The 23,405-nt window shown below is 53.1% G+C and overlaps 1 protein-coding gene and 2 long non-coding RNA genes across 34 annotated transcripts in view; 2 read left to right on the top strand and 1 right to left on the bottom strand.

The window, feature by feature from the left end:
• Positions 1-23,405, bottom strand: part of Shank2 (SH3 and multiple ankyrin repeat domains 2) — a 447,967-nt gene that overhangs the window by 5,580 nt on the left and 418,982 nt on the right. For 16 of the 30 annotated variants that reach the window (XM_006508521.4, XM_006508520.4, XM_030242323.1 and 13 more), the window contains 5 exons: positions 22,203-22,223; positions 15,004-15,134; positions 13,232-13,343; positions 12,388-12,408; positions 8,596-11,002 (listed from right to left, as the gene is read on the bottom strand). In XM_006508521.4, the coding sequence (XP_006508584.1) occupies positions 8,596-11,002; positions 12,388-12,408; positions 13,232-13,343; positions 15,004-15,134; positions 22,203-22,223 (2,692 nt within the window). Of the gene's footprint in view, positions 1-8,595; positions 11,003-12,387; positions 12,409-13,231; positions 13,344-15,003; positions 15,135-22,202; positions 22,224-23,405 lie in introns of those variants that run through there. The other 14 variants (XM_006508524.4, XM_006508527.3, XM_006508528.4 and 11 more) reach the window with 8 other exon arrangements.
• Positions 953-5,398, top strand: Gm34621. 2 transcript variants are annotated; one of them, XR_001778318.2, is made up of 4 exons: positions 953-1,247; positions 2,137-2,241; positions 4,696-4,790; positions 5,173-5,398. It is a non-coding gene; the product is annotated as a predicted gene, 34621 (long non-coding RNA). The 2 variants fall into 2 exon arrangements; XR_003946689.1 differs by having other exon boundaries at positions 953-2,019.
• The window catches only part of Gm14372 (predicted gene 14372), a 41,597-nt gene continuing 31,712 nt past the window's right edge, over positions 13,521-23,405 (top strand). The window contains exons 1-3 of one of the 2 annotated variants that reach the window (NR_165254.1): positions 13,521-13,621; positions 13,710-13,877; positions 14,507-15,941. This is a non-coding gene — a long non-coding RNA (predicted gene 14372). Of the gene's footprint in view, positions 13,622-13,709; positions 14,059-14,506; positions 15,942-23,405 lie in introns of those variants that run through there. The other variant, NR_165255.1, reaches the window with a different exon arrangement.

Raw genomic sequence — 23,405 nt, 5'->3', positions numbered from 1 at the left:
ACTGGCAGTGATACAGACAACCATGCCAGTCAGAGGGATGTAGGTGGAGCACAGCACAGCAAGCCAACCACTCACCTGGACCAGGCTGGGAGGCGCCTGGAGAGACCCTCTGTGCAGGCCAGAATGAGCTCAGGCCCTCTGCAACAACATACACCTCCCAGGGGCCCTTTCTCAGCAGCCTGTCAGGGGTCTGCTCAGGGTTAAATTTCTTGGGTTTCAGACAAATGCAGGGCCAGCCCTACTTCAGAATTGGGACGTAGGGTTGGAAGAGATTTTCCCTGGATGCTCAGGGCACAGAGGTTGCTAGTGTGTCCCAGGGTAAGTTCTGCAGGTGGCCTCTTCATAGGGAACCTTGCCTACCACTGACTGGAAGGTTTGACAGCAGGCTTCAGGGTATAGCAGTGCACTCCCTGCAGGCAGAGACTTGCTGGCAGGGTCGTCTGTCCCTATTACCATAGCAGACAGAAGGTCCTTTTCCCAGTGGTGTCCTTCCTGCTACATTTGGGTAAGTGAAGTCCTCAGAATAGGGAGAGACAGGTTCAACTCTCACAGAGCCTATCAGGCCTGCTGTAGGTGGGTGACTTGCACTGGGAGGAGGTCCTGAGTGACTAGGAAGTTCTTCTCACCCATCTATCTGGGGGTGGTCATTCTATGAAATGTGTTCTCTGACCATGTTAGTCAGGGCTGCTGAAGACTTTCTAGTCACACACCTAGGAAGGTGAAGCCTCTCTCTAAGCACTGCTTCCTGCTCTATTGCCAAACTGCAGACAACCACCAGGTTAAAGAAAGTAGGTGTGTCTCTTGACCTGGGCTCACCCACGTGAATGTAGACACACCACACACCTCTCATTTCTGGAAAGGTCCATCCTGCCATGGGCACAAGCTAGACTGAAATGGCTGAGAGTTTAGCCCCGCCTTCATGCCCTGCATAAAACTGGTAAGAACTGAGGGCTCCCCAGTCCACCTCATAACTGTCAGGGTGGGGATTCTGGGTGTGATGTCACAGGGCCTGCTTTGAGCTAAACTCCTTACTATGGTGTCAGTCCACTGAACTTTAGGGACCCCTTACTTAGTTCCCTTGCAGGGCACATACATACTAGCAGACTAGGACCTCCTCAGATCATAAGTGAGGGGAAAGAGTCTGAGGCAACATACAGTTGTCCCTGGACCTTCCACTGCCTCTTTCTCTTCCTGGGATGTTGTTTGTTTTCTTAGCCTGCTGTGTGTCTGGATGAAGCCATTAGCAGGTGACCTCTCTGTTCTATGGACTATTCCTACTAGGGCTAGCAATGATTACTTCAAATATTGGACATTGCAGGGGAGACCTGGACATTGCAGGTGTGAGTTCAGTGGACTAGGACTCTGCTGTGGGTGGGAGCACTGGACCTGCAGCAGTGGCTTCTGGGAACTGTAGGTACCTGTAAGTCCAAGAGTGCCCTCCCACCAAAGTTTGCTCAGAGAGCCTGTCCCTGCAGTGTGCGGGTCATCTTAACAGGACTGAGGCAGCTCATGAAGTTAAGGTCCTGAAGCCCATCTGGGCTTTGCAGCTTTCGGGGGAACTCTAAAGATTCAGCTTTAGTTAGTCATGGAGAGGTGGGCCAGGGACATGTTAAGGGTCTGCAGAACATGCTATGTCACCCAACGATTTCCTGGTTGTAGGGTAAGCCATTCCAGGTTCAGCCTGGATAAGCATTGAAGTTGCCCAGGGGCTCTTTGCAACTGGGGAGGGGGGCACATTTCTAGCATGTGATACTTCAGGATGGGGGAGGCAGGGGGTGTCCTACAGGAGCTCCTGAGTGCCAGTAAGGCAGTGAAGGATTGGGAGGGAGCTGTGAAGTTCTGTGCCCAGCACTGGCCTGACCCTTATTTTGGAGCCATGTGGTTGGCATGCCAGTCCCCTGAGGGCCAGCAGATACCCAGGCACTGCTCTGAAGGGTCTCTAAGCCAGCACCCTGGACTGGGCTGGCCTTCTGGTCAGGACGGATTCAGCCAGCAGGCAGCTGAATCTGGGAAGCAGAGGTAGGAGCAGAGACAGTGACACACGGGGGGGGGGGGGGGGGGGGACGGGACGGACACACAAATCTGGTCAGGCCGCCGCACTTACTTCTGCTCAGCATGACCCTCTTCTGCAAACAGCACCATGGGAGCAAATGGAAACGACACAGGGAACGGTTGAGACCACACTGCAGAACTGACTGGAAAGCAAGGAGAGGCAGCAGCCTCCTCACGGGTGGAAACATGGTAGGTTGAACCCTGGCTGAACAATGCACCTCAGAGCCCTCTTGGCAGGCAGCCCAGGGGGCTTGGGGCAGGCACTCATACGAGCAAGGGAACTACTCTTTGCCTTCTCTGGCGTGCCATGAGGCACTGCGGAAGAAAGAAAGGATCTCTGACAAGTGGCCCACAGCTATTTCCCTCACTTGGCTTTGACTTGGAAAGAATGAATCTTGTTCCCAGTGGACCCAGGCCAACCTGCCCAGGCTAGGGCTCTGTATCACGTTTACACCCCAACATGGTGACCAGCCTAGTGGCTAATGGCATGGATCTGGTCCGGCCACATGCTTGGGGCTTACCGGTACCCCACCCAGCATGACAACTGCTGAGTTAAGTTGGACTGGTCTGCCTGCCGGCTTTGCTCTGCACCTTCTGGGTAGCCTGCCTCCTTCCTGGTGAATCACACAGTGATGACTCACAGGATCCTCCCGTGTGCGCAGATCATTATGTTGCTAGGCAACGGCGGGGCTGCTGGGCGGCATATACAGAAGTCTGTTACCCTGATTTAGAATAGATACACACTCACAAACACCCGCCTCTGGGAGGATCATCTCTAGCCTGCTTTTAAAATCAAATTCATTTAAAAAATGTGAGAATTAAGAAACAAAACAAAACCAGCCCAAGAGCGAATCCAGCTGCTCACAGACGCTCTTCACCTGTCTTTCCTGGCAGGAGCTGATGAGCTGGGGAGATGGAAGGGCAACCAGACTCACACTGTGGTTACTCAGTTTGAACCTGAGCAGAGGTGTGGGCCAGAGGCTCCTCAGGGGCCAGCACTAATGCTAGGGTTCTGAGGCATGGACCCTCAGTCCCAGGCTCCCCTCTGTATGAGCCACTAAATTCTAAGCTATTTGTCTTCCCTCCTTCCTCCCCCCTCTCTCTCCTCTTTTTAGTGACTTGAGACAGAGTCTCACTGTAGCCCCAGGTTATTTTAGAACTTATCAAAATCCCCCTGCCTCAGCCTCCCTAGCGTTGGCATTACAGGTATAGAACCCCATTGGGCATCAGCCTGCTTTCTTATGAAGCTGCTCTGCCTATCTAGGCTTCCACAAATGGGGCACGGGAAGGAGAGCCAGGTCATGTGTTTGCCTGAGTCTCAGAAGTTGGGACCCCCTCAGCACTTCTGATCCTGGTGCCTTGCAGTCACCACAGGCTCAGAGAACTGTGAGGACTCTGCTCACTCCACGCCTCTCTCCAGAATGGGAACAGAATACATAACCACAGAAGGAATGGCTGTGGGACACTGCCTGCTTTCCTGCCGAGGAAGCTGTCTCAGGCTCAGCACACTTGTCTGGGTTCCCACCCTGCTCACAAGTTGCCAGGACAGGAAGGCACCTACTTTCAGGAAGAACTGTTTACCTGTGATAGGATCTTGTCAAAAGAGGGATGAGACCAAGAGAGAAGACTTGACGGGTCTAGAGAGACGGCTTAGTGGTTTAGAGCACTGGCTGCTTTTGTAGAGGACCCAGGTTCATTTCCCAGAACCCACACACATGGTTCAACCATCTGTAACTCCAGTTCCAGAGGATCCAGTGCCCTCTTCTGCCCCTGCAAGTGCTACCTGTAAATGGCGTACGTACACACACACACACACACACACACACACACACACACACACAAGCAAGCAAAACATCCACTGCACATACAAATAGATAAATATGTTCTAAAAAGGAGACCTGCCGTTTGTTTGGTGGTCAAAGGAAGAGACTCTGGCAGACTAGTCACCTTAATATGTGGATAGTGGCAGGAAGTGCCAGGCTGTCCCCAGCAGGGCTCACCTCACTACTGAGTGCTGCTCCCTGGCAGTGCCATCACCCTCCTGCTTTGCTTGGTGACTGAGGTACCAGAGCTGTGTGGCAGTGCAGAGAGCTTGAGACGTCATGAAACAGAAGCCCATGCTCTAGGACCAGGTGGTCACAGCAGTTTAACAATCGTATTGATTAATACTGGTGACCCAGCTGAGAGCCAGAGGACAATGGCCAGGGTCGGAGGACTGCCCTGGGAGGACAGCAGGGGTGGCAGGGATTGAGTGAAGCCCCATCAGCACCTGGAGCGCTGCCTGCCCAGGGACCTTGGGTGTCTGTACCTCCTCAGTACCACTGTTTCTTTCCTGTGTGCTTCAGAAAGGTGAAGGCCGAACTCTGCCCCTTGTGGACTCACCACAAAGTGCTGGCAGTAGAGTGTACACCACACCCTTGGAGAGGAGCCATGGGGACTCCCTGGAGCACTCCCTACCCTGTGCTCTAGGGGGAGATGAACGCAAGCTGAGGTTTTTCCAAGGATGCTGGAAGAGAACAGGTTTCATCCTGTTGAGTGATGTGATGGCTGGTCTCTGGTCACAGCCAGCTTGAGGAGTCAGTGCTTATAGACAGGCAGCCGGGTCTAGCTCTCCAGTGTCTCCAAGGTACCTCTTGTCTCTAGCAACAGAAACCACCTGTCTTCAGCACAGACCTTGAAAGCATCTTCCTCATGTGACACGCATCCCGGGAGTGTCAACAAACTGGAGTCCACTCCTGGTAAGCCATGATAAGTCTGTGCGTGGTTTTCATCCCTTGGATGCAATCCTGTGTCCCCACAGCCTGCCCACTCCCCTGCCTGGTGGGTTGACGCTGACTCCCCCCACGGGCATGGAGAGTCTGATCTGGCCTAGCCTCACATGCTCCACCCATCATGTCCTGGGCTCCATGCTTCTGGTTTCTGCATAACTGGTTCCGGTGTGAACTTTAGGTCACTGAAATACCCTTCCTCTGAGTGCCAGCTCCATCCTAGTTCTGCCCTTTTGGAGCCTGGTCTTCTCCGTGGTACTTGTTACATATAGTTCTGTTGTTTCGTTTTGGCCATTTCTCACCTCAAGAGCTGGCATTCCCCAAGGGAACACTGGCTATGCTTTCTTAACAGGGACGTGCTTCTCTTAAATGACAAATTCTGAGTGCCATATGGCGCCTGGTGTCCTGGGCCATCAACAAGCTGCCTGAGTGGATGACAATGACTACGTTTCCCAGCTGTGGAGGACTGTACTGCAGAATCCTCTGTGGTGATGTCCTCTTGTCTCTTCTTTCTTGGGCTTGGTACTGGGCTGTAGACAGTGGTAGCAGCTTAGTAAACTCCCTACCATGGCTCGTCATTGGCCCTATGCACTTTAACCAGGACACCTAAGTGCTCTGCTTAGATCCATGAAGCAGTAAAAATGTGTGTCAGGCCTGCTGCCTCCACTGTGGGCCAGATTCAGATGACAGGAGGCTCTGAAAGCCAAAAGCCCTGTCCAACTGAAGGACATGCCAAGGTTACCCATGAAATGTTTGCATATCCATGTTTGCATACGCCACACCCTCGGAGAGGAGCGGTGGGGACTCCCTGGAGCACTCCCTACCCTGTGCTCTAGGGGGAGATGAACGCAAGCTGAGGTTTTCCCAAGGATGCTGGAAGAGAACAGGTTTCAGCATCAGGCCTATAGCCAGAATTGCTCACGGCTTTGCACCATGGTCTTTCAGTGGCTCTGATATCATACACTAACATATACACAAATATATTGAAAGAGAGTTCCAGCTGACTTTTTCAATATATTTGTAGTTAAATATGTCTAAATTCCACACTGTCTTGATCTTGGGGTCAGTCTACTGGGTATACTAAACCCCGGGTATCCTAAAGTTAGATTGCTTACACCCCAGGAAGCAAATGCCAGGCCTTCTAACTCTCTGCTCTTCCTGGATCCTGTCCTGGTGCCAGCATAAGACGAGGTCTCTTGGAGCTGCCAAGTAGCAAAAGGCCCATTATTTCAATTTACAAGCACAGCAAAGCTCTTGCCCATGTGGTGGAACCACTGAGGAACACGCTGAGAGCCAGGCTTTCCTTGGTGAGCAGTCATGCTTGAGGAAACAGGGTCTCTCTGCCTTAATGTGTGTCACGTCAGAGAGCATGGCCAGCTTTCAGTTATCTCTTGAAACCTTCATTTTCTTTCTCTCCTTTTGATTCTGAACCTCATTTGGCCCAGGGTGGTCCACAACTTAACTTTTAGAAGCATTTACAAGTGGCATTAGCAAGATGCTCAGACTGAGTGAATCTCTAGTTGTCATCCTGGGCCTGGCAGTGAAGGCAACGGAGAGGTGTCTGAGCAATGTAGGCAAGAGGCCAGTGCACCAAGGCAAGAGGCAGAGCTCGGTCACCTGCATATCCCATACAGGATGCATGCATGGTTCTGTGAACGGCTACCCCAGCCTGTGGCCCTCTGTGTCTCGCAGTTGCTGCTGGCATCCCAGGACCCTAAGCCCATGCCCAACCCAGTGCAATCCTTAGATTTGAAAAGGAGGGTCAGAGGCCTGTGTTTCCTCTACTGCTTGAGGTCAACAACAGTCATCTCTCCCCTCATTAGCAGGGGAGTTCTAGGTCTAATGGCGGTTCCTTTCTTCCCAGGAGCTCAGTCTTGTAGATGGTCTTCAGTGGTGATCCCTTTTTCCGAAGCCAACCCCCAGCCTCAGCTTCTAGAACCTTCCCATACAGTCCCTTTGACTCTTTGCCTCAGATTTCTCTCTCTGCTGGTTGATGGCCACGTTGCTGGTACCTATGTGACAGAATGGCCAATGTTTGTTGGTCCTTTGTAGGCGTTGGCTAAAGTCCTTGCTCTGAGAGGTCTGCGCCAGGAATAGACTGGCTGGGTGGAGCCAGTTTTTGAGTGCTAGTGATGCTCTCTCTGAGCACCCAGCCCACATCTGGCACCTACCTGGAGTAGGGAAAGACAATAGTCCCAGCCCCCAGTGGAGGGTAAGTCTCCTTCCCTCTCCTGGGAGCCACCAGACATTGTCTAACCAGAAAAAGAAAGGCAGCAAGGGTCATCTGCTGCGATTCAGAATTCCCCTGCAACCCCCCCCCCCCCCCCCGCACCTTCCCAATGCCAGCGGCCACCTCAGCTTTTCTCCTGTTGAAGACTGGGCAGCTATTGTAACCTCACTTTTAGAGAGAGGCTGCAATACCTGCTCGGCCTCTCTGAAGAATGGACTTAACACACAGGATCATGCTGCCCAGTCGTGAGGGACGCCACCCCAAGGGCTTGCAAATATTACTTTCACAAGAGGCTGTGGCATAAAAGACTCTATAGAGGAAAAATATGAACCAAGCATATTCCAAGGTTGCTGTGAGACTCCTGGACATGTTTAAAATATGCAGGTGTGTGGTTACCCCACCTCCCACCCACCAGAGTGGAGGGTTTCTGCAGGCCCGCCCAAGCTAGCAGGGAGCCACGGGAGCTTGCTTCTGCACACCACCTGTAGCAGGTTTCCCATTACCAAGCGGTGGCATCCGCACACTTCTTTACAACAGCCGCCAATCAGTATTTCTCAAAGGAGTTAAGGAGCCGTCCAAGTCCTCCATTTACAACCACACCAAAAGGTAACAGGAAGAATTGTGGCTCACAGCCCAAACCTCAAGACTCAGATGCAGTGTGATGTCCCTGATTAATGGGCTCGGTTGTTTGAATCAGATGCCTGCCCAGCGGGAGAATAAAGAAAGACTTCATTAGTCAAACCGATGAAACCTGAGCTCAACTGTCAGCCAGAGAGGCTGAGCACTACACACACGGAAGCGGAAAGACAGCACGAGTGTACATCACACAAGGAACAAAAACAGAAAGGCCATGAGTGAGGGTGGGGCCTGCAAGGCTGCCGAGTACCATCCTGAAACCACACAGGGGGCTGTTCTAGAACCTTCTGTTTGGACTTAGGAAGAATGTGTTTATTCTACCCCCCCCCCCATCCCAATGAAGGTAGCTTGTTAAGCCCTACGTGAGGCTGGAAACGGCCCATCGGGCGCAGCTGGCAGTGATTTCTTTGTGACGTCTGCCCCTGGGTGGGGTGATGCAGCAGAGGGGCAGGTGTTCATCCAGAGCAATGACCCAGCTCCTTCCAAATCCTCAACCCCAAGGGGGATTAAGGGAGAGGGAATGGTACACCCATGTTCAGACACTGGCCACCTCTGCTGACCAGTTTGGGTTTTAATGGAGCTCTGCCTGCCTTTGAGGTAGTCCTGGCAAAGGGCCAGAGGAAACGGAGCAGAGACCAAAGCTTCCTTCTGGAAGCGACCGTGGGCCTGGTCCCGTGCAATCTGGTTCCTTTATGTGTCTTTAGGAAGGTGTGTCATAGGCTGCATGGCAGCCATGGCCTTGGCTCTGCCGTAGTCCGGTGACAGGAGGATGGTGGCAACATGGTTATAGCCTAATGGGTGTGGCAGAGGCCATGCAGGTCCCCTCTTCTCGGCTGCATAGGTGGCTCCCCAATGGTTTCTTTTGGCCAGCACTGGACCACACATTCCCCAAGCTGATTGGGAACTTACCTTGGAGCGAGGTTGGCCGACTTGGCTCCCACCGGCAGCTCCAGCCCTTCCCCGGGCTTGACCGATTTCCCCCTGTTCATCTGCTGCAGAATGGAGTTTAGCTCACTAATGACATTTGCCTTTGGGCCTGAGAGAATTGGGCTTTTGACCTCTGGAACGTCACCCCACAACTTGGAGGTCCTTGGCTGGATGACCTTCGCCACACCGGCCTGGGCGCTGCCCGGCGGGGGCGGGGGTGCAGGTGGGGGGATCACAAAGCCATCCGTGTCCTCTTCTGGGAGCGTGTCTTGGTAAAGTGCGTTGCTCTTGTGAACGATGGGCTTCATTTTTGGCTTTGGAGGTACTGGGGGCTTGTCAACCACAAAGGCTTGCCCGTCTGCATAGACTGTGCAGGTGTCCATGCTCTCGCCGCCCTCTGAGGACAGCGTGGAGATGCTGGACACCGTGGAGATGGTGCTGGTAGTCTCCAGGTGGTGGTCGCTGCTACTCCGGCTGTCCACCTCCTCAATCCCCGAGTCGGTGACTGCATCGAAACTTTCGGGGGGTGGCAGGAACGAGGAGGGCAGACAGTTCGAGATACCGGCTGGCTTCTTACTGTCTGTGGAGTTGGCTGGTTGGCTGGAGTTCAACGTAGGGGGCTGAGAGGTGTCGTTTTTCTTCTGCTTGACCAGGTCAGCCAGAGCGGGAACTGAAGCTGCCCGGTCATCGGGGATATCAAAACTATTGGCGAATTCCAGGGGGGGAGGCAACGGTTCTGTGAAAAGAAAGTCCTCATCCAAGTCCACGGATGCCAGAGGGGGAGGGGGGATGCGGAATGGCAGAATCACCGCCTCTTCCACGGAGCCCGCCGCCACGATGGTCCTGCCGGGCGCGACGGCGGGCTCCGGGGCAGCGGAGATCTGTAAAGCACCTTCGGTTTTGGGAACGCCTTCTGGCACTGTGGAGGGTGAGTGGTCTGGCTTTGTATCCCCATCCTCTCTGTCCTCCTCTTCCTCCAGGGGTGGCCCGGCCATGGGGACGTCCACTGTGTGCACCATCAGTAGGCCAGCTGACTTCTGCTGGGCAGTGTCCACGATGTTGATCAGCATGTTCTTCTTGTCGTCCGCCCTCCGGTCCTTGCCCAGGTCTGTCTCGTACTTGTTCTCTGTCTCTTGCCGTCGCAGGGGACCCCTGGTGTTCTGTCTGGTGACTGGAGGAAAGCCGGACTCCACGCTGGGCCGCATTTTGGTATCGATGTAGAGAGGCTTGTTAAGGTCAGCCTTGGGGGCCTCTCCTTTGTGCCCCTGCTGGGACTCCTGCATGGCTCGGTCCCTGGCTGAGAGTGCCAGGGCCAGTGGGGAGCTGGGGTCAAGCAGCCGCCCTGTGAGTGGGTGCACGTAATTCTCAGGGCCGGCTGGGCTGCTGCTCTTGAGGGGGGCTGCTGGGCCACTCTCAGGCCCCTTGGCTTTGGATGTGGAACTCAGGGGTCCCCCAGCCTCCCCCTGAGCACCAGCCTCACCACCACCTAGGAAGTGATTCTCCAGCTCCCTGGGTGCTGCCCCGGGGGTAGGCAACAGCGGTTGTTCCGTCTCATCCTCGTCACCAAACCCACCCTCCTCTGGGAACTTGGAGGCCTGCATCCGGGGAGCAGGCGGCCCCAGACCCACGTCCTCATCTCCCAGGTCGGTGGAGAGGAAGGCTGGGGAATTCCTCCTGGCTTCCAGACGCTTCTCCCGGTCACGCACAGCCCCAGCGATGGCCGCAGCAAAGGGGCTGCTGACGGTGAGGCTGTCATCTGGCCGCAGCTGGCCGGGCTCGGTGGCCTGGGGGTCAATCTCCATGCTGCTCCCCTGGCTGCTCTTGCCGCTGCTGCTGGTGGAGGGTTCCTTGACGATGATGGTTGGGATGGGTATGGAGCACGTCTTCTCGGGGCTATCCTCCACGTTGGACTGCTTTACCAGCACGCCCTTCCGCCTGGCTGGCTTGGCAGGGACATAGACGGCCTTGCTGGCTATCTTTCCCACCTCTGAGTACGGGTTCTCAGGCATCTGTCCCCGCTTGGTGCGGAAGGCGGCCTGTGGGGCGGGGCTGCGGCTGTAGACGTCTTCTGAGTCCAGGGAAAATCTGTCCAGCTCTCTCCTGTAGAACATCCCCTTTTCCCGCATCATGGTGGCCACAGTGTCAGACCTGGTGGCTGGGGGCACCTTGGCGACGACGGGGTTCTGATTGAACGCGGGCTTAATTGTCCCATAGACTCTTGGAGTCGGGGACCTGGGACAGTTGTATGTGGTGGGGGAAGGAGGAGGGGGAGAGGGGGGCACAGACTGTGGCGGAGGGGGGATGTCCTCAGAAGTGTCTGGCATGGACAAGCTTCGGGTGAACTTCAGCATTGGGGGAGCCAGAAACTGCCGCTCTTCCTCTGTTATCCCTGCAAGCAGAGAACACGGTGTTTTAAGCCCAGCAACCACAAAGTGCACTGGAGTCCTCAGGACTGTGTAATACACTGTGTTTCCACAGACTCAGACAGGAGACACTTGTTAGGAAGCACAGCACAGGCCAGGATGCTGCCGTTAGTCACACACCTTCTAGGAGCCAGAAACAGAAAGACAGGTAGGTATTTATGATGAACGAACGCATGTAGGGATTTGCTTCTCTGGGGCATGGTGTGGTGTCTAGAGTGAGGCAAAGGTGGTAAGTGCCTGAAACAGGGCCAAGCCCTGGCAACCTGAATCCAAAGTTGTGGTTGTGGGTACAAGTGTGAGGTTCAGGTGATATCCGTCTTTGCGTCTTTCAGACCTAGTGAGGGTTTCTAAGGGACTGAGGCTCTCTTCTGACCCTGAGGTGCTATATGAATGGCATAAAGGTCAAGGTTGCTGTCCCTCCTGTCCAGTTAGCAGGTAGACCTGCTACCTTGCTAGAGTAGCTGTCTCCCTAGTAGTGTCCCAAATGTGCAAGGAGGAGCTGCTCCTGTCACTGTGTGGTCTTCTCCAAAGGGACATTGACCAGTTTTGTCACCTGCTACTGCTGGGTCACACTGAAGGCTCTGTGTGTGTTGAATTCCTCAGCCCTCAGCGGGTAGCTGGCTTGAAAGACAGGGCCATTCTGGCATGGACTCTGTCCATGAAGGGAGGGAGACTTGATTTCTCCACCTAGTCCTGGGCCACAGCAGCTATAAGATGCCAGTAAGCTACTCCATGCCAGCTGCCATGTCCACGGAAGCTCTGATGTGGGCCTGTGGGACTCTCTGGAGAGCTGAGGTTAGCTGTCATGGTTAACCAAGCCTCAATGACTTGGAACAAAGGCAGAACCATGTTCTGAGACTTGACTGGTGATTTTGTGTGTGTGTGTGTGATGAGTGGGGGTGTGGCTGAAGCCACAGTGTGACCTGAGCTTTCCCTGGGTGTATGTACCAGCTGGTGTGACAGTACAGCCTAAGACACACAGACAGAAGCAGCGTACACAGCGCAGACACCAGGGATGAATTCTCAACACAGGGGCATGCAGGTTTTCAGAGGCAACAAAATGAATTACTTGAAATAAAAAAAAAATCCCAGGACAAACTACAGTCACTTATTTCATGAGAACTTCCATTTGATAAGGGTATTCCAAATTGAACATACTCCTGTGGGAGGCTAATTTGGCATCTCAGAGGATTGCTGCTGAAGGAGATCTCTGTGTACCATTCACTGTGAGTTGTCGCCTAATGGTGACATTCCCAAGGAGTAATAATTTAAGAATACCCCTTATAAAGTAAACTGGGATACATTCAAGTTACAGATTCCAAACTGGGGTGTGGGGGGTTGGTTCACTGACCTGATAGAAAGATTCTGCTGTCTGACAGGAGGAAATCAACTGTTATTAGCCAGAAAGATCCAGAAATACAATAAGGTGTGTGTACAGCTAAGCCCGGCCCTGACTGTGCCAGGGGTGGGTGGGCCACCCAAGCTGCAGACGCCACCATGGTCATTACTGCCTAGATGCTGCCTCCTGCCTCCTCCTCTGACTAAAAACAGACATGCCATGTCACTGGCAGCAGCCGCAGGAGGAGCTTCCGGAACACACAGAGCAGCAGTGTTCCTGGCAGTGCTCTGCTGAGGCTGGAGGCTGCATACCCCTTCTCTTTACATGCTAAGGCTCCACTGTGTCCAGCAGTAGCCTAGACTTCCAGAAAGTTTATGTGGTAGGGACCACACTCAGGTCTTTCTTGTCCTGAGGGGTGAGGTTTCCCTTGCCCTGTCCGAGCCAGTGAAGGAAATGGGATGTTAGCGAGGAAGGCAAGCTGCTTTCTTACACACAGCGCTTCAGACCTGACCCAGCCACCCGGAGAAGTGTGTCCCTTGAGCTCAGCCTATGAAACATTGACTGGAGGGGGTCTGCCCACCCTGCCCGCCCTCCTCCCTGCTCTCTCTACTGTCAGGAGATTAGAGAAACCATTCTAAAGGAAGGTTTCACACCCCCACCGTGTTCAAGGGGCTGCCTGTTGGAGAGAAGCTGGGGACTTGCCCCCTGATAGGCAGTCCCGGTGGGGAGTGTCTAGGGTCTAGGTTCCAAGGCCATCATGGAGCCTGGAGTCAGGAGGCCAGAATCCCTGAGGAGCTAAGGGCTATGTTGGAAAGCTTAGGGGCAACGTCTTCGGGTGGAGGGTCACGCTTCTTACCTATCGATTTCTGCCTTCGCATCGTACCTCGAGGGAGGCCCAGAAATGGGCCTTTCGGGCTCCCAGGGACCGTGGGCGTCATTACAGCAATCCCTTGGCGCTCGTACACGGACTGCAAACCAGAGAGCCAGGTGAGGTGCATCCCTGGGAGCCCCACCCAGGGTGACAGGGCTAGAGGCGTCAGGAAGCTCTGGGAGCTTCGGGTATCAATCACCACAGCTTCCTCAGGCCATGCCCTCCCCATAGTCCTCTTAGCTCTCATGTATCTGATGCCAGCGTGTCCAGATTTAGTCAGCCACACTCTGCTGAGACATTCATCCGGCCAGTCAGCAGAAGAGCTCATGAAGAAGAGGGCCAGGATGGCTGGCCCACAGGGACAGGCACAGCGTGGTAGGCAGTGGGGTCTGATCCAGGCCATGCCCTTATGCCCTGTGACCTCTGTCAAGTCCTCAGTTTGGATTCTGTTTTCCTCTTCCAGATACTATGGAGGTGTCCAGGTACCAAACCTGTGCAGGTGGGTAGGGTGCCTGACCTGTGAGAACTGCCAAGTGACCCTGGAAAGTATCACAGAGACTGCAGCGGGCTGTCCCTTCCCTGGCCTGAAGGCGGACTTCTCAGAGAGTACCTGCCTACGCCCTCACAGCTGGTACACACCTATGCTGTTTTGTCTGAGATGGCTGGCCAGCTATGCTCCACAGCCCTGGGAGGGACTTGGGAAAGATTGGCCACTAAGGCTCACCAAGAACATGTCTGTGGGTATACTCTGAAAGGCTCATCTAGGCTCCAGAGCCTCTACCCACCTGACCCTGGAATCTGAGGCTGGGAAGGTAGGATGCTGGCCCCTGGGAGCTCAAAGGAACCTGTCCCATGGGGGCTATCAGGTTGGAGAGTATCAGGGTGGAGTGTGGGTGTGTTGAAAGCCAGGGTTCCTCCCTATGGGATTCTGAAGGGGAGGAGTGAGTATCTGAACCTCGGGGAGTGTCTATTTTATTGCTTATCTTATGAAACTCTTATCAAATTCGTGGCAACTGTGTCACTTTGTAAAAGGGCTGGATTAAACCAAGTCACTCTGAAAGTGAGTCAGAGAAAATACTCAGCTATGTGATGGGACAGTTAGTGCTTAGACCTGGCACTGGACGGTGATGGTGACCAGAAACCAGAAGGAGGTGCTAAGGGGTTCTTAGATCTTACTGTTGTCCAGGACTGACTCCTGGCTCCTAGGAAATTCATCACCTCTTTACTGAGAGTGCCTTTTACTTGGGGTGGGTGGCACAGCACCAGCACCAGCACCAGTGAGCTGGCATCCGGCGCTTCCCATGCACAATGAAGACCAACACATCAAGTCACTGACCTCCTAAGGATGCTGTCACCCCACCTCAGAGCACGTGCCAAGTGTTTGTGCAAAGGACCACAGTGCATGAGGCTGTGCTCAGGCAAGGGGCACTGTCTGAGGAGTGATGTCACTCCCACATCCCCTTTGTCCAAAGTCTCTTGGTTGGACACGTGGAGGGACACCCTCAAGGTTTGGATAAACCCAGGTAAGGGTGGCATGCAGGAGTGGTGAGATTTGCACCTCAGCTCAGTAACTGACTTGCTGTAGCTCTGGGCCGGATCAGAGTACTAGCCTCTGGAGATGGGGCTCTGAACACGTGCAGGGAGGGCTTGTGAAGGTCAGCTGCTGAACTGGCCTGCCGCTCCCTGCATGCTGAACCCTCTGCCTGCCCGCCCATCAGTCAGGCCAGCCCAAACCCTACCCGGTTCCACTCACTCACATTCACATCAGAGGCAGCTGGGAAGCACCGGCTTGTGGGCCGCTGCTTGATGGTCGCCACCCTGGATTCGATGGCCACGTTCTCTGCAGTCCTGGAGGGCTTGGAGGCTGGGACTATCTCTTCCGGTTTATCTAAAAGACAAAGTAGGTTTTGGAGTGGTTTAGTCTTATGGAAGCCTGGAGGGTGGATGGGCTCAGTCAGGAGACTTCAGGCATGCAGTCACTGTTCATGTGCTTGGACGATCGAGCAGGCTGTGTGTGGGGAGCAAACATGCATCTATGCCCCCTCCACATGCCCCACTAGGGGGTCCACCATGCATCCCTTGCCTGCCTTAGGTGTGTAACTAACTATCTGGACAAAGTCAGCAGGAGACGTCCACATCTCAGCCTGCCCCCTTGGAGAGTGCTATACCACCCATTACCTGTGACTCAGCCATCTTCAGCTATGACAGGTATTGTTATTGATAAGTGTTAATTTTGGAATTGCTATTAGAGCCAGGGTCTCATTGTGTAGCTCAGGCTGGCCTTGAACTTTTGTTTCTCTTGTTAGTCTTCTGAGAGTTGACATTACAGGCCTGTGCCACCATGCGCGCGCACACACACACACATACACACACACACACACACACACACACACACACACACACACACACACACACACAAATGTGGTCCTTTTTGTAATTAAACATAGTTTTCAAGGCAAGCCTCCCCTGTACCAAGGCTGGGATGTTGACTGTGATTAGTAAGCCAGACAGGATGGCAGGAACCCCAGACCTCTGAGCATATGCTACACAGGGAACTTTCTATTTATTCTCCCCATTTTAGAACATTCTAGAAAATAAAAACCAATTTTCAAGGAGCCCTGGAAAATGGAAGAAACGAAACAAACAAAAACAAAACAAAATAAAACACCAAAAGCTTTTTGTTTAAACTTGAAAACCAAAACTTGTTCTAGAATGACCTTGACACCGGGTTCAGCTCTAAGACAGCTGAGATCCTGAGACCAGATATAAGGCTTTGTCTAGGGTTGCCAGAACACAGGGGGACCCCATTTCCTGAGATCTGCAGTCAGAGTCACCCAGTCCCCAGAGGCACTCAGGAGAAGGCCCTAGCTGTCCCGGGCTGTGCTTTTTATAAGATGCCCTGGGTCAGGATGAAGCTTATGGGGGGCCATGCCTGTGGACACCTCCCACGCTGGATCCTTTTGAGGTGCAGGAGATGCTTAGCTTTTAGAACTTTTGCTGTAGATGCCCAAGTCCTTCCAGGCAAGCTTTGCCTATTTCTGGGGTCTGGTGGCTCCCTGTTTAGTGAACACTGGGTTCACTGACTGAGCTACCAAGTCAAATACTACTTGGCAATGGTGGTTTATCAGGAGGAGCTAACCCATTGGCTAAGCCCTCAGAGCTGCGTTAGTGCTCAGCATTGGAATGAAGCAACACTGTGTAAGAAGCCAGGGCAGAGCCAGGATCCCCTCGAGGGAGAGAGTGTGCTATGATTAGGGGGAATATCCATCCGATGGAAGTATCCATCATGGATCCTCTGACAGCCTGGGAAAATGGCTAACTCTTGACCAGTGTTGATTCTAGCAGTCCACAGATGATGGATGCAGTCCAGATGTAGCCCATGCCACATGGTCCTTCATGGCCTTGGAGCCTTTCACATGTGTGGAGAATTTTTAAAAGGCCGGCAGAATCCATGCAGTCTCAGGTGGCCTGTCCCTTCATGGCTGACTCTGATATCTGGGACCTGCAGCCACGGGCCTCTTTCTGGGCCAGAATTCAGCCTCCAGAGATTGGTCAGGCAATTGCTCAGCTCCCAACTCCAGCAGCAGTGAGGACACTTGGAGCTCAAATCAGCCATGTCCTTGGCCCCTGAGTCTCAAAACCAAACCTTCACTCTCCTAGGCTTTGGCACTTCTGCTGAAGTGTCTATCATCTTCTTACTAACCTTCCTTACTAACAGAACTGGTGGACCTCGTCCTGTGCCATGTGATATAGGCCATGCCCACCTGCCTCCATCTCTGCCATCTTTCTCCAGGGGTCCAGATTGGCTCTTACGGCTGAGATCAAACTTCTTTCTGGGTAGTCCCCACTGTCCACTTGCCAGCCTACTTTGGTGAGCCAGCCAGAACACACTGGTCTAGCTTGATCTACATCCCAACCCCATACTCTAGGTCTCTTAGCACTGGTGATTTGGCCTAGCTTTAGCTGAGGTGTGCCCATGGTATGTTCTTTCGAGGAAGGAGTTGAGCTCTCTCTAGCAATGGAGAGCTATGTCCCAGCACTGCAGTGGGCACTGGGCAGAAAACACTGCGTTCACTCTAGAAACTACTCTCCTCTCCTCAGTGATACTTGCTCTGAACCCACAGAGGCTTAGCATGGGGACACACTATCCTGAATCTCAAATGTGGGTCAAGTGGAAGCCACTGAGTTATGAGGCCTGTCTGGGTATTTCATATGGAGAGCTCTGGAGACCTGCAAGAATCTAGCCACCTCTAACCTGAGCGAACCTTGAGATGGGAAGGCCCCTGCTGGCTGTGTGGGTAGCCTACCTTGCTTGCCCTGTGAGTAGTTGGGTAGGACTATCAAGGAGAGGTGTGGTTGAGCTCCAGGAAGCTCCTGTTTTTCCTACCCCATAAAACTGGTCTTTGTCGAATTCAATGGCTAATGGTAGCAGCTGGGCAAGAGAAGGTTGTGGGCCAGACAACTTGGAGGATCAGATAAGAGACACAGGGTCATAGTCCTACTAGGAGGGCCTTGGGCACAGGCTCAGAATAAGGAGGTGATTGGCCAGAGTCTGCTGTGTAGGGCCTGGGTCTGGGCACATGGAAAACAAAGGACACTAGAAGAATGAACACACGTGCTGAAGAGTTGTGGAATCACTGAGAGTCTCCCAGGCAGAAGCTGGCAGTGTGTGCATTCTCCCCTCCCCCACTCCCCGGTGGCATGTGGGTCTACTGCCTGGCACGTGGGTGCCTGTGGCATCTTCACATGTCCAGCAGGAGTGGGCAATAGGCTGTGATTTGAGATTTCAGGGCCTTGGAATAAGGGTCTCCCATGATGGTTCTAAGCATATGGGGCTTTGAGGCTTCAGCCTGCTCCACGTGGCTATAGGAAGAACAGTCTTTCATGGGAGAACACAGCTTGATAGTGCTCCTGTAAGGGTGACCAGAGTCACCAACCTCACTTAGCTGACTGCAGAACAGAGGGGGTTTGTGGAGTCTGTAATAGGACAGTGCTAGTATGGTTATGTCTTGAGGCCTGCTCTTTTGAGCTCTGCCTCTCCCATCTCCCTTAGCAGCTGCATTATAAGCCTGTTAGACCCAGGGCTCCAGATCTTTTAGTGTTAGTGCTGTTGGTGTGAGTCAGGTGACAGAGGGCTCTTCAACTTGATCCTTAGATTTGCTGGCCAATGGGAACTTGAGACCTGGCCACACAGGCTTCTTCTCTGAGATCTTATTGGCAGGAAATAAAGGTTTTAAAGGAAACTGTTGTATGGCTGGCTTCTGAGAATGAGGTTTAAACTTAAAGGCCCAGGACTGGAGTTGTACAGATCGCTGAGGGGGCCAGGCCCTTCCAGGGCTAACATGGGGTCTTGATGACTGGATATACTATAGACATACATGAGGGCTGTTGTGGGTCACTAAACAGCCCAGCCATGAGCTGAGTTCTCAGTCTCTAAGCAAGCGTATAGCCTCTCACAAGGCAGACGTGTTGCCCATGGGCTATAAATAGTAGACTTCTAGGAAAGAGAGAGAGAGAGAGAGAGAGAGAGAGAGAGAGAGAGAGAGAGAGAGAGAGAGAGAGAGAGGAGAGGGGGGTGGGGGTAAGGGGTAGGGGTGGTAGGTTTGTCAGGCTCCCTGGGGTGGCTTCAAGCCATGTTTCTTAGCCTGCCCTGCCCATCACTGCTTCTCCCAGTCTGTGAGTTTGCCTGGGAAGCAAGCACTGGACAGTATGTCCAGTGTCCTCAACATGAGGCACCTGTTGCTTTCCATGCGACAGTTCCCCAGATGTCATGGCTCTGTGGGAAGAAGCCACAAATGCTAGGAGAAGGGAAACAATCCAATGGCTAAAGCAAAGGAAAAGCTGGACCCATCTGGTATTGTAGCCCGTGGCACAGTCCTGAGGGAGTCTTCCAGGCACCTCAAATTCCCCAGGCAGTGAGTGGAAGCCCTGCTAAGGTGCCCTGTCCCTTGGCCACACACGGGGTGATAATACAGTCAGAGCCTAGCACTCAAGCCTTAGAGCAGGATCCTAGTTGTTTCTCACATACTACATTGGCTCTTTGTGAGAGAGCAAGATCAAGTGTTCTAGAATCATCCACAAAGCCAGCGGCAAGATTCCTGGGTGCCCATGGCATCTGAGATAACTAGAAGTGTATCTGCCCACAGCCGCCATGCTTTTCCCTTAGTGTCCCAGAGCCAATAGCCCACTCCCGCTGCAGGACAGTGCCACTACACCCACCTCAGGGTGAGGACGCACCATGTAGGCTTCCTCTGCAACTCTAATACCAGGAGTAAAAGCCAAAATGTCACATTGTCATCTGAGCTATACCAGAGGGCTGCCTCCTGTCTGCTCTCCCAGGCAGTGAAGTGTGGGTATGCAGCCTGGACCCTGTGGATCTGTAGATTCCAAGGTTTGTGCCTGGGAAGGCCTGTGTGCTTATCTAGAGGTGACCAGCAAGGCTGGAAGTCATGGTCAAACAACCTGTTCCACCACTCACTCTGCCTGGTCACCTCTGTCTCTATTCTCACATCAGCAGACCTGGGCTGGCGTGCACATGGTAGTTGGCCATGGTGATTTTATTTTCACCATGAGCACTAGGGCAAAAAGCTCATTGAAAACCCAGTATCTCTAAGCCAATGTGGCTGGTGGGGTGGATCCAGGGTTAAGGCTGCCTTACTCCATTTGAGAAAGGTCTCATGTAGCTCAGGCTGGTCTTAAACTCATGGTCTTTCTGTCTCCCATGTCCATAGTGCTGTGATTACAGGCATACACTACCACACTTAGCTGAGGCTGCTAACTTTCAGCAATCTCCTGGCACCATAAACAATAGCTTAAAAGGACAATAGCTTTGTTCTGGGTGATGGACATCCACGATTGGGGTTAGCAGGACCAGGTTCTATCTGTAGATAGTTGGGGACAGCCCTGTTTCTGGAGGTCCCAAGAGTCTCTAAAACCACTTAAGTCTCCTCCTCTTCTCATAAGGATACCAATCAATGGTTCCTTTAGGGTACACCTATCCGGTTGTGACCTTGTCTTGGCTGCATCGGCAAAGAGCTTCTTTCTTTTTCTTTTTTCTTTTTTTTTCTTTTTTGGTTTTTCGAGACAGGGTTTCTCTGTATAGCTCTGCCTGTCCTGGAACTCACTTTGTAGACCAGGCTGGCCTCGAACTCAGAAATCCGCCTGCCTCTGCCTCCCGAGTGCTGGGATTAAAGGCGTGTGCCACCACACCCAGCCAAAGAGCTTATTTCTAAATGTGGTTTAGTTCATGGTCTCTGGGTAGACAAAGACTTGCAGGAGGTGGGGCCACTTTTCAGCTCAGGGCAGCTGGGAAGAGCAAGTTCTTTCACTCTAGCCTGCCTCCCTGGAGTGTATTCCCTTCCAGGTAGGCAGCCCTCCCAGGGAGCCTGGACATGCTGTGGGAGGCGCTGGAGCCATGGCTGAGCACCCTTCCACACTCAGGCACCATGTGCCCACACTGCCCCCAAGGCATGCATGGCAGGTGCTAGTGTACCAACTGAGTGAAGGAACCAAGTTGGCAAGGGCTTCTGCAAAGTAAGGTGAGAGATGCAGTAGCTATGGGAACAGGCACCCCTAGTCCCTTCTCCTTGGCTGTGGCTACTGGTTCCTTTGGCATCTGCCTCCACCCTCACCCCTAACCCCTGCTCTAGTTCCAGGTTGAGGCATTGCTTCTCAACTGTTTTTTTTTTGTTTTTTGTTTTTTGTTTTTTCTGCTGCTAACATGGAAGGCATTTTCCACTGTCTGAGACTCATGTATCTCTGATGGATTCACCTCGTGCTGGCTAAAAATCCCTCTGTCACCAGCTGTTGCAGCATTTCAGTGGGAGGTGCCCTCGGACAGGGACTTGACTGCCCAGATCCCATCTTCTTGCCAATGAGCTTTTCTTCACCAGCTCTGATGGGCCACCCTGGACCTTGGGAGCCCACAGTAGTGGCATGCCTTGTTTGACAGGCTAGAGTTGCGTCTGGCCTTTGATAGGGGTGGGGTGCTCATATAGTAATATAAATATAGGATTCCTAAGAAGAAGGGTAGGCTTTGACTGGTCATCAGCCATACCCTAGGCAAGGGGAGGACCCTACAGAGCCTGCTGGAGTCCAATGTGGTAAAGGCATGGATTGCTGTAAAGATGGCTGCTAGTCCTGAGTTGACTACCCTGGCAGCTCCAGGGTACCTGCCCTGCTGTAAGGCTGATCCTGCTAGACTCAGGCATTCCTGATCCCCCATGTGAGCATCTAGGAAGCTAGGTCCACACCAGGCCTCAGACTGAGCTCAGCAATCATTAGGGACTTCCTTAGCCTAATTAGGGTTCATCTATCTCAGCCTTGGAGAACGATGTTTTAGGATTGTACTTCTGGGTCACACGTTGTATTTGGCTCAGTATTGGGGAGTCATGAGCAGTCAGGGGTATACATCTATAACAGGGTGCTCTGAAGGAGGCAGGGCTCTGCCTGGCTACTCATGAGACTTGTGTCATATCTGCTCCTCCCATGGGAGCCTGGGGACAGGCAGCCAAAAGTCCCACACTGCTCCCTCTTCCCCAGTGTGAGGGGAGCTGAAGAGGAAAAAAGCCTGGGCTCCCCCTTGCCTGGATGCCAGTCTGTTCAGTGGCTAGGCAGCACACATGGATGTCTCTGACCAGCTCCACAGAAGAAAAGTCAATGCACCTGCAGCCAGGCAGGCACAGCAAGAATTATCCAGGATTGGCCACTTTGTCAGTGTGTTGATGTGGGCACAGATTGGGGGACTTACAAATAGGTCAAGGGGGTCACAGACGGAAGCCACGCAGATCAGACAGACCAGAACAGGATACATCCCAGGGAGGAGCTCTTAGGTATGACCCCCCCCCAAATAGGGAAGACGACACAAGGGTCACAGCACACTCTGGGCTTTACACGATGGTCACGAGGGGATTTCTCTTCTACTGGGCAAGAGCATGGGGACGGATGCTTCCCTTACCCTTCTTCTTCCGGACTGAGGCTTGCAAACAGAAAGGGAAGCGCGTGAGCCACCCACGGTGGCACCCTCCCATAGTGGCCCACACCCGGGGTCTTACTCAACGCAGTGATCATGGGACACAGACAGGGGAAGCAGCATGGAGACCACTACTGGGAGTGAGAGGCAGGGGTGCAGAGTGGCCTCACAGTTTGTTCTTGGTTGTTCTTTTTTTCTTGCCCTGTCTCCTGTGTGGTAGTTATAAGGCTTTCGTTCTTACTTTGGCCCCTGCATCTCACCAGCACTCCACAGGTGGGATTGAGCTTCATGAAGTGGGACAGGAGGGGCCCTTTAAAAGGGCATGGAGACCCAAGGAGCTGGAGGTCCCAGGAGCCGGAGATGCCAGGAGCTAGAGGCCCTGGGAGCTGGAGACAGCCCTTGGTTAATGAACTCCTAGGGAACATGGTAGTAGCCCCTTCAGTAGGGCAGGCTGGCCTTGGCCCATCGTAAGTAGGGCAGATATTCTGTCATGGGGGACACAATTAGAATGTTCCCAGTGGAATGTTTGAAGGAATGTGATAGGGTCAGGGGCATGGCTGAAAAGAGAGGTACTCCAGTTTCTGGGTGGAGAAGCATTCCTGTGTCAGGGTACCCTCTTCTAGAAAACTGACAATTTGAGGCAAGCTTCAGAGTCCAAGAAAGCAGCAAGAAAGACAATGTTTATCATCAGCAAGGAGGTAGGAGGCTGCTCCATGCTGGTGGAGACATGCAGGTTTCCCACATAATATTGTTGGTTGTTAGTGACATCCTGGCAGGACACCACTAAGAGCTACTAGCTTTGCATCTGAGCAGTTGCCTCTGTGCCCAGGAGTCCACTCTCACCAGCCTTTCTTGGGGTCAGTGCTTCCACTCACAATCTCTGGCTCAGAGTCACCCTCTTTGCAGAGGTTCCCTGGCTACCTGGTGGCACATGGGTGACACACAGCATTTGGTTCTTAGTCGTGTCAGAGTCATCCCTTTTCTTAATGGTTCCAATGGCTGATGATCCCCCTGCGACATCTACCTCTAAAGGGACTGTACTGGCTAGTTTTGTGTCAACTTGACACAGCCGGAGTTATTACAGAGAAAGGAGCTTCAGTTGAGGAAATGCCTCCTTGAGATCCAGCTGTAAGGCATTTTCTCAACTAGTGATCAAGGGGGAAAGGCCCCCTGTGGGTGGGGCCATCT

This window comes from Mus musculus, chromosome 7 (assembly GCF_000001635.26).
Source record: "Mus musculus strain C57BL/6J chromosome 7, GRCm38.p6 C57BL/6J".
Lineage (NCBI taxonomy): Eukaryota > Metazoa > Chordata > Mammalia > Rodentia > Muridae > Mus > Mus musculus.
The sequence above is the reverse complement of the archived record's forward strand: the minus strand, read 5'-3'. Positions and strand labels throughout refer to the sequence as shown.